Genomic DNA, 10,243 nt, shown 5'->3' on the forward strand with positions numbered 1-10,243 from the left:
TCATTAAAAGATCTTATCAGAACTTTAGGTTTGACAACAGAGATCAAGTCTTACAACAGCGTGAAACACCTACTTGTGCCCACAGAGCATGGTTGAGCATCATGCCTCCTTCCTCACTACAGATCCCTGCACAAAGTAAAGGAGAGCTCTGTTTAAAGTAACAACAGTGCAGACACAGATAATAGTTATGGCCAAACAAAATACACATTGACCTGGGGACTCAGAAGTTTGGAAAGCATTACATGGACTATCTGGGGGGAAAGAAGCAGTAAGATGGGAAGGGACCCACAGAGACATAAAACAATAAAAGGAGGATTCTACTGTATCTTATTGATCCAAACAAATATTACATTATTTCTTGTTTAAGTGATTTCAAACACTTAAAAAAACATTTTAATGTTTATTTTTAAGATAGAGAGAGAGAGAAACAGAGTATGAGTGGGGGAGGGGTAGAGAAAGAGGGGGAGACACAGAACCCGAAGCAGTCTCCAGGCTCTGAGACTTTAGCACAGAGCCAAAGTCAGTTGCTTAACTGACTGAGCCAACTCAGGTGCCCCTCATTTCAAACACTTTTAACTTCAACTCCCATTTCCTTCCTAAAACATTTTCCTCTTCAAATACATACATATATTTAAATATTTCACTGTTCACAACATGATGTGCATTACTGTGGTAGACATAGCAGGTTTGTGTGTAAATGTGTATTGCATATATTTGCTTATGAATGTGTATGTGTGGACATGCATTTTTATATATGTATATATGTGCATATACACACACAAACCTGCTTCTCTTCTACGATATTCCATATCATGTTCTAAACTATAATAATATTTAATATGTATAGATACCCACAATCTATTTCAAGATGCTTCCTTTGCCAAATCCATCTCTCTGCTTGAAACTCTTATTACATTTTCAATAAAATTGGTTTAAATTTATAACACTCAAATAAAATTTATGAATTGGTGAAAGTAATTTGTGGAAATAAAAGCCAATTTAAGTTGCTTGGAGTGGAGAGAGACATGGGCAATGACTGGAACATGGCATGAGGGAACTCTCTGACGTACTGAAAATTTTCTGTGTCTTATGTTGGATGATGGATGGTTACACAGTAGTATATACACATTAAATCTCACTGAACTGAATAATTAAGACTCATTATCTTTTTGATGGACACTGGGTTGTCAGGGCTAGTCTGCAAATTATTATACAAGTCTTATTGTAGACTTCTATATTTGTTTCTTTTTAGCAAATACCAAATTGTAGAACTGCTGGGTTATAGGGGGGAGATGTGTATTCCTTTGCAAGAAAATTCAAGAAGAAAGAAAGATTAAACTATATTAATATATGACCTTAACAGGAAAAAAATAGGTATAAAATATTATTCCAAGAACTCAGCTATAAAATGAGAAAGGTCTCTAAAATATTTCTGGGCTAAAGAGAATTGTATTCTTTTGATGAGAAATCCACACTGATGCATGCATATTGAAGAAAGGAGAGAGAAAAATTAAATACTCCAAAAAGAACAGACAACTAATAGAGACCTTTTGAGAAAACTGAGTGAGATAGGCATAAAAACAGACAGAAAAGAAAAAAAGAAGAAAAAGAGAAAGAAAACAAGAAGAAAGAATTGAAAGACAAGAGAAGTGACAAAGAACAAAATGAGAAAGAACCAAAGTGTAGAGAAAAGAAGGTAGGATAATGAGGTGAGCAGGAGAGAAAGATGTCAGCCTTTAAGAATAAATTCCCGAGAAACTGGGAAGAAAAAAGAAAGGAAAAAAACAAAGAAAGATGACAACTGATAGCTCATGAAAGCATTTTCTTCTCTTCATAGATCAAACTGATTTTGTGTGGGTACTGAAACTGGACAAAAACTTCTAAACTTGGACAACTACTGAAAACTTAATATCAAAAATAAGTACGTAAGTAAATAAACAAATAGTATCATGAGATAGTGTGTCAATGGTTGATCCTCACTCAGAAGAAAAATATCTGGGTGGGAATCCTGCGTTTTGGTCAGTATCATCTAAAATCCAGTAACCTGCAAGCTTACTAGAGAAAAGCAGTTTGCTGCCTTCACATTGCCATCAGTTGATTAATGATTTTCTATGTCCAGCGAGTGAGTTAAAACTCTGGATCGGAAAGTAGCCAACATTTGAAATATTCTCCAGTTTCTAAGAGAGACTAACAAAAACCTATAAAACTTGTCCTCTGGGGATTCAGGATGTTGTTACTAAATTTACTGCCATCACCTTTTAAAAAAAAAAAAAAAACCAGAAGAGAGAATGGTACATTATTAATATCTCAATGACCAGGGGGGCTTGAAGAAAGTGGTTCTTGAAAAAAAAGTATTTAAGGTTCATTGGAAGCTGAAAATTACTATAAAATACTAGGTAACAGGAGTAACATTCATTGTAGGAAGATCAGGAAGAAGGGAAGGTAGAGAAATAGGAGTAACAGTAGTCTAATAGTAACAGAGTAGTAGTGGGGGGTAGAGGGAACAAATGGAGCAAGATTATTAGATTTTTTATCAGTGTAATAGTATCTATTATACTACTTCATCTATCTGTCCTGCCAAATAACAGAAGATGGAAAATATAATTACACTTTATTTCTTTATCTTAAGAAATCTCCATTTCTCATATTTTAGTGATCTCCCTCCACATGAGTTTATGCTCAACTGTCTCTGAATGTAACCCAAGATCAGAAAGTTAGAAATTCTCACTGCAGGAAGACTCTTTCCTTCTAGAATTCAGAGTGCTCTCTGGCCATGTGTTGCTGGGCCAGACCAGCTCACTCCTGGGACTAGAAGGATAATGACACTCTAGAGAAATCAGAAAGGTAATGATGCTCTGCGATTAGTCCAGGCACTCAGGAAGGCCTAGCAGACTTTCTTTAATATCTGCCTCTGCTGGACATTTTGGTGGAAACAAAGTAATTAACCTATTCACATGCCAAATCAGTCCTCAGCTCTATCCAGGTAAGGTTCTGCCCCTATAGTTTGGGAACTGGGAATGAATAAGGGGCTGTAGTCGGTGTTTATTTTAGGAGAGAATGGATAGACTAACAGCAGGATTTTAAAATCCTGCTTTAGTCGTTAATTTTTCTGTCCTTTGCCATGTTATTTCCATTTTCTGTGTTTAGAATTTTTCATCAACACAGGAGTGGGGGTGGAGGGGGGGTGATCAATGTAAATCTAATATAATTTGAAACAATTTTGCAGATAGCTTAGTCCCATCTTCTTATAGTATACCCTTCGAGTGATTTATGATACATGCAAAGTGGTTTTTGTGATTCTAGATAAATGTTACTTCATGCCTGTTAACCCTAATGTTCTCAGGTTTACTGAAAATAAAAAAGGATGAGATAATCAACCACCTATGTCTGCCCAGATGTGGAGTGTTTGAGTGATATGGAAAAGAGGAAACATACAGGAAAACTGTAAACCACGAAAAGTTTCAGTCTCTGATCCATTCACACAGCATCTTAGTCCTTTTTGTGATGGGGCAAAGGATACCCTGAGCTCCTTTCTGACCTCTTGCTTCTGTTGGATCACCCATTAGAATTTTTTCTTTCTCTTCTACTCAGTAACTAACAATGAGCCAATCCTTTTTATGATAGCATTTAGGTTAATTTGAAAGCTTGGAGTCATCAAATACTTCCTTTATTGTTTCTCACAGTAATTGTATTTAGTGTAATTCAAGTGTGTTTTATTCCTATGAACTCACAAAGTCTGTAAATGTTACAAAGATTTTTTTTGAATCATGTGACATTTTGTAACTGCATGGGAATGTACAAACTAGTTAGGACATCACCTTCTTATTTTGGCTGTGGTCAATCTTATATAGAAGAAGATGGAAGAAAGCTCTTCAGCTCTAGAATTTTCATCTTCTTGTAGGATTCTTTTTTCATTTCTAACATCAAGGGGTTTTCACTTCTGTGTGTTTTTTTCTTGTCTTGATATTGTGTGTCCTGTTTCTGTCTTGACAAAATAGCCAGTCCTTTCCTCAACTGCTATAAATACTATGTGAACTCTACCAACCACTGATGTGTTCTCTATATGATATCACTTAGCACTGGGGTAAATAAGGATATTGTTCTTAATTTACAGATGGGTAAACTGGATGATGTGTACTTCGGCAAGATTCCATAAAAGGTAAATGTGTGTGTGTGGTGAGGAGTTCAGGATGAATAGCCAGATCATCTCTCAGACTTTGAAGCCCTTGATTTTAGCTGCTTGCTGATTACTCAGTAAATAATCCAATAAAGACATTATCATCAAGTGGATGCAGCTAAGTAAAGTATTTATTTTTGCCTTCACAATATCAGTCAGTAATTGAACCATTATTTAGGAGATACTGATTTATTCAAATTTTGAGATTTTTCTCTTTTAGCTTCTATCATTTCTGGCAACTCACATTGACAACTATTACGAACACCCTGCACACATTCTGTCATTTCTCCCACCGCATATTTCCAAATACAACATGCAGACATCAGAGGAAACTATTTTTCACAACATCTATTGCTTTAATCCATATGTTATGATTACTTTGACTATAATTTGTTCATTAGTATTGTTACAGGATGACAAACAAAGAGATCTCAGTGTCTATCATTATTTTTCATTCATATAACTATTATTGCACCGAAAATTCCTTTGATACCTCCACACATGTGCTTTAAGTGACAGTTAAATTGCTATTTGTAAGACCATTTTCAAGAAACTGTCTCAGAGAGAAAGAGAGACTTTCACTGTTTATCCATAAAAGGCTCCATTTTCGAGGGTGTATGGATGTGACCTGTTGAGAGGAAATCTCTTTGTGGGAGTGATTTCAATTAAGTGTCTTGGCACGGAAATACTGAACTAAAATGTGAACTGGTTTAAAAATAAGAGTATGATGAATGAAATTAATGAATGGCTTCATTAATTAATAAATGAATGAAGGAATAATGAAATTAATGATTAAAGACATTAGGAAATAAAGATGAATTTTTTTAATGTTTATTTATTTTTGAGAGGGACAGAGACAGAGTGTGAGTTGGGGAGGGACAGAGATCCAGGGAGACACAGACTCTGAAGCATGTTCCAGGCTCTGAGCTGTCAGCACAGAGCCCGACGCAGGGCTCAAACCCACAAACCATGAGACCATGACCTAAGCTAATGTCAGATGCTTAACCGACTGAGCCACCCAGGCACCCCAAAAATGAGTTTCTTAAATGTGAAATTTGGTTCCTATTAAAGAGTGCTCAGATCAATTCTGTAAAAAGCATAAAACCATGGAGATGTAAGATTAGTTCATTATATTCAAAGTGCTTCAGTATTCAAACAACAGTTAATTATCATAGTATAGTGTATAGAATCTTAATACAGCGTCCAGTATAGTGTAAAGTTATTAAGGAAAAGTAGGATCCTCAAGTGGAAGCCAAAAGGAGGTGAAACTTTACCGAATGATCCACTGACATGTAACCTGTGGGGAGAAAAGATCATGCTCAGCCAGCAGTGTGGTGTCTCTAACCTGGATAGGTTCTGCTTTAAACTAGATCCTGTCTTATTTTTACTTGTTACTCTCTTTAAAACATTTCTCTGGGCTCTTTTACTAATTTCCTAAGCCCCTCTGTAAAAATCATCCTCCATATTCCACCCTTCCTTCTCCACTCGGTAAATCTCCTTTACACCTAAGTGAACTTAATTCATTCAGAGAAGGAACCTTCTTTGGCCACCTTTGCAAACAGACCATCTTCTTCAAATTTCCTAGACCGGCCACACTTGGCCTCCTGTCAAACAGTAATTTGTTCAATATTTTTATATGAACACTGAAGGAATGTAAGACAGCTATACTCTCTCCTACTAATCCCCATAGGTGACCCAATGCTACAGACTCGGGGATATATAGCCTGCCCCCTGGGACCAGGAGTAGTATTGGTTGAGTGTGAAGGCTCTCATAAGCTGTGTACTCACCCACATGGGACCACAGAAATGGGGTTCTTCTAGGTCCACAAGATGCCCAGAGGCGATGTGCACTTGCAGCAAAACTGAGCTGGCATCTACAAGTAAACAGAAAAGGAAAGACTACTGATGGTGGTTCAAACGGCCCAGCCTAGAGGTCATGGGAAAAGCAAAAGATCACTGTTCTCAGACTCATGGTTTCCATGAAATCCTGAACTTTCCCCTGTTCACTTCTGACTCGACTAGTTTTGTAAGATTGTTTGCTACTTCTATCTTGGCATATAGAATACAACCTCTGCATAATCTAGCCAAAGTGAATAATCAGTTATCCAAAGATTGAACTTATTTCTTCAATCCTAAATGTGTCTGAATGATAGAGGGCTCTGTGTCCTTTCACTTCCCACTCCCATTCTCTTTCTGTAGGTATGAGAATTAGTGGTGAAAAGAGAGATCACAAAATTCCATGGCATCCATTAACATGTCATATCTAGACCCCACAACACTGACACTAATTGGGATCCCTGGACTACAGCACGTGCAATTTTGGATTGGGTTTTCCTTCTTTGCAATATGCCTGGTGGCTCTTCTGGGAAATATTGTTTTACTGATCATCATTCCTACAGAACGTAGCCTGCATCAGCCCATGTACATCTTCCTGGCAGTGCTGGCGGCCACTGACCTAGGGCTCTGTGTAGCCATTGCTCCCAAGATGTTGGCCATCTTCTGGTTTGGCTCGTGCTCCATGGCTTTTGATGCTTGCTTAGCCCAGCTTTTCTTCATTCATGCCTTACAGGGCATGGAATCTGGCATCCTGTTGGCCATGGCCTTTGACCGCTATGTTGCTATCTGTGACCCACTGAGGCACACATCCATCCTCACGCCTTCCATCCTAGTCACTCTGGTGCTGGTTGTGGCAATTCGGGCAAAGGTGCTTGTTGGCATTTTACCAATTTTAATCAAAAGACTCCATCTTTTCCATTCCATTGTAATTGCTCACTCCTACTGTGAGCACATGGCTGTGGTCAAGCTTGCTGCAGAAGACATCCGTGTCAATAAAATGTGTGGTCTCCTCGTAGGTTTTATAATACTGGGATTTGACATGATTTTTATCCTCATTTCCTATATCCTTATCTTGCAGGTGGTTTTTTGCCTACATCAAAAGGAGGCACGACTCAAAGCACTTAACACATGCACAGCCCATATTTTTGTTTTCCTGGAGTTTTATATTCTTGCCTTCTTCTCCTTCTTCAGCCACCGTTTTGGACATGTTGCTCCCTCTACCCACATTCTCCTGTCTACCATCTATCTCCTTGTGCCACCTGCACTCAACCCTATTGTTTATGGTGTAAAAAATAAGGTAATTCGTAAGCGTGTGGCACGGATTTTTCTTCTAAATCGTCAGTCCCAGCAGTAACCTATAAAGTGATTATGCTCAGGTAAAGAATCCTTTTACTTCCTAGGGATGGAGAAAGGTTGAACTCTGTGTGTCCATTGTTGGGGGATTCATTTCAATGTGTACAAACTTAAAGGGATATATTAAAAGGTATTTATTTCACAAGCTATATTTAGAATAAAATAAAAATCTGTCAGGTTAAGACTGAGAGTAGCTGTCTTCATTCATTTTAATTCTAATTTTCTTTCTCCTATACATCTTTTGTATTTAATTTGCAATTCTTTTACTTATTAATAAGAAACCTTACTTAATAAAATGTAACTTCACAAGTGCCATGCCTCTGCCTCTTTTACAACTGCATACTCAGAGAAAAGAAAGGGAGACTTCAGAGGCAAGAAAAGAATGTTTAATTCTTTTTTTGAAAATTTTTAATGTTTGTTTATTTTTGAAAGATGCCGGAGACCAAAACTGCACAGGTCATCCCTGATAGCAAGGCCCAGGGAAGAGACTGCAATGCAGTCAGAAAAACCCCCGGAAGAATTCTTCTTCTCTACTTTGTCTGTACCTTTTACTCTCACTTCTGCTGTTAGTCTATTCTAGGGTTAATATGACACCAGAATCGCCCAAAGTTCCCCCCTTCCTCCAAAATGGAATGTACCTAATATCATGTCTGCCCCCTCAATCAGATGTTGTCTAATAAATATTGTAGCAATTAGCAAAATTGGAGACAGTCCAGTATGCATTGGGTCTATGAGAGACCTAGAATTCATTTTCCTTGTATGAGTCTAATTTCCAGTAAGAATACATATTATGCCATAAGCAGAGACAAAAACAAGACTTACTAGTTGTGGAGGACTTTCTTGAAAAAGTGTTAGAGAAATATTTGCCTGCTGACCGCAAGCCCGTAAGGCAGCTTATGGATTGTTCTGGTCAAAGAATGAGAATGGTAAATGCAGAGACCAAATTCTAGTGATCTACCTAAAACATTTCCATATGTCATCTATGATAAATGTTGACATTGTTCTTTCTTAGTAAGGGGTTGTGAGAGTCTGTTACCTACAACCGTGGGTACAAGTATTTCCTGTTTTTGCATGCCCACTGAATTTAAACAATTAAAGGGCACTGTGATCTCATGTATTCTGGCAATATACTTCACTTATCCTTAGATACCCTGTCATATGTAGTAAAGAATACGTAAAACTTTGTTATGACTACCTGGTTAAATTTTATTGGTTGAAGTGTAAATTACATACCATGAAATCACTGTTGCCAAGAAAACTTAGAAATATTAAGTCCTATGACTGTACTCAAAAAATGTAAATTGTTTAAGCATGATTGTTTGAATTTGCTACATAAAAACCCTAAGCTGAAAAATAAATTTGAGCAGTCCACCTGAAGAGGCTGGCTCTGTGTCTTCTTTCGCCGACGCCACCCATCACTCTCTGGGCCAACCCTGGCTTGCAGAGGCTGGTCCCCTGCAGAAAGACAGAGCATGAGCAGGGGAGGGGCAGAGAAAGAGGGAGACACAGAATCTGAAGCAGGCTCCAGGCTCTGCGCTGTCAGCACAGAGCCCAATGCAGGGCTCAAACTCACCGAACCTTGAGATCATGACCAGGGCTGAAGTCAGTCGCTTAACTGACTGAGCCACCCAGGCACCCCAATGTTTAATTCTAAAGAAAAAAACAATTCTACCTGAACTGGGATCACTTCAACCAACAAATACCTCTGAGATAGTTTGTGGGGATGACCAAGTTGTGTATAGTTCCCAGAGTCAAGCTTCTGCTCTCTGAAGGTCTTTCAAATACCCTGGTGAAATCTCTTTCCATAATGGGACCACCACTTGCCCTTTTACTAAGTCCATTGCTGCCCTGACTTCTTAACTGCCTGTGCTATGAGGTAACCTAGCCCCAAGGGCAAAGAAACACTCTTCCTAGGATATAAAGGAGAGTTAGAAAACACAAGGTTGCATTTTGCTAAGTGTCTAAGATACAGTAACACATTATCTTGCTTAAATATGGCCCCAAATAGATATGGTTTATCATTCCCAAATTAGATAAGAGAAAATTAAGTCTCAAAGGACTATTAGTTCTTAATCACAGAGTTATGTTCATCACACCTGCTTCTCCCCTATAGAGTTGATTATTTTTATACAGAAACATGCTGAAACTAATAACTAAATTTTTCTTATGTTACATTAGTGTCCAAACCAGGTATTTTCTTTCTTCTACATATCTATTGAAAAATAAAATTCCTAGGGCACCTGGGTGGCTGTCTGAATTCAGCTCAGGTCATGACCTCAGTTCCTGGATTCGAGCCCCACCTTGTGCTCTGTGCTGACAGCTCAGAGCCTGGAGGCTGCTTCAGATTCTGTGTCTCCTTCTCTCTCTGCCCCTCCCCTGTTCGTGCTCTGTCTCTCTGTCTCTCAAAAATAAATGTTACAAAATGTTTAAAAAATAAATAAAATTCCTCATGTAATATTTGGAAAAGCAAAGATCAATTAATGTGTTTCATGAAACTGAAATTCACATATGAAGATATATGGCTCTCACTCAGATATATTTATCCCAGTCAGAATTATGGTCTTAAATACCTAAACTTTATTTTAAAAGAAGAAATAAAAATATGATAGCCATATTTCAAGATGTTAGAAGTTAGAGAAGGAACAAATTATGATAAAAATAGAGGAAAGCAAATAATAAAATAACCTTAGAAAATAGTTACTTCGAAGTTTTATAAGGTAGAATTGATAATTAGATCTAAAAGTATGATTTCTGAGATCATTACTACATCAAGCTCATCAACAGACGGCTAAAAATGAAATCATTTTTGAAATTGATAAAATGTAACTTCACAATTGCCTCTTTTACAACTGAGTATTCAGAGCAAAGAAAGGGGTA

At 37.6% G+C, this 10,243-nt stretch overlaps 1 protein-coding gene across 1 annotated transcript; it reads left to right on the plus strand.

Annotated features, from left to right (window-relative positions):
• Positions 1–6,416: 6,416 nt before the first annotated feature.
• LOC144225568 (olfactory receptor 52A1-like) lies at positions 6,417–7,367 on the plus strand. Its single transcript, XM_077756789.1, has one exon. It carries the CDS (start codon positions 6,417–6,419, stop codon positions 7,365–7,367), a length of 951 nt encoding a protein of 316 aa, XP_077612915.1.
• The last annotated feature ends 2,876 nt before the right edge of the window (positions 7,368–10,243 follow it).

The sequence above is a fragment of the Crocuta crocuta genome, unplaced genomic scaffold, assembly GCF_008692635.1.
Source record: "Crocuta crocuta isolate KB4526 unplaced genomic scaffold, BGI_CrCroc_1.0 scaffold666, whole genome shotgun sequence".
In the NCBI taxonomy this organism is placed as follows: Eukaryota; Metazoa; Chordata; class Mammalia; order Carnivora; family Hyaenidae; genus Crocuta; species Crocuta crocuta.

What these genes read in the sequence shown, in the direction of transcription:
- LOC144225568 (XM_077756789.1), top strand. Translation starts at nt 6,417, where the DNA reads ATGGCATCCATTAACATGTCATATCTAGACCCCACAACACTGACACTA.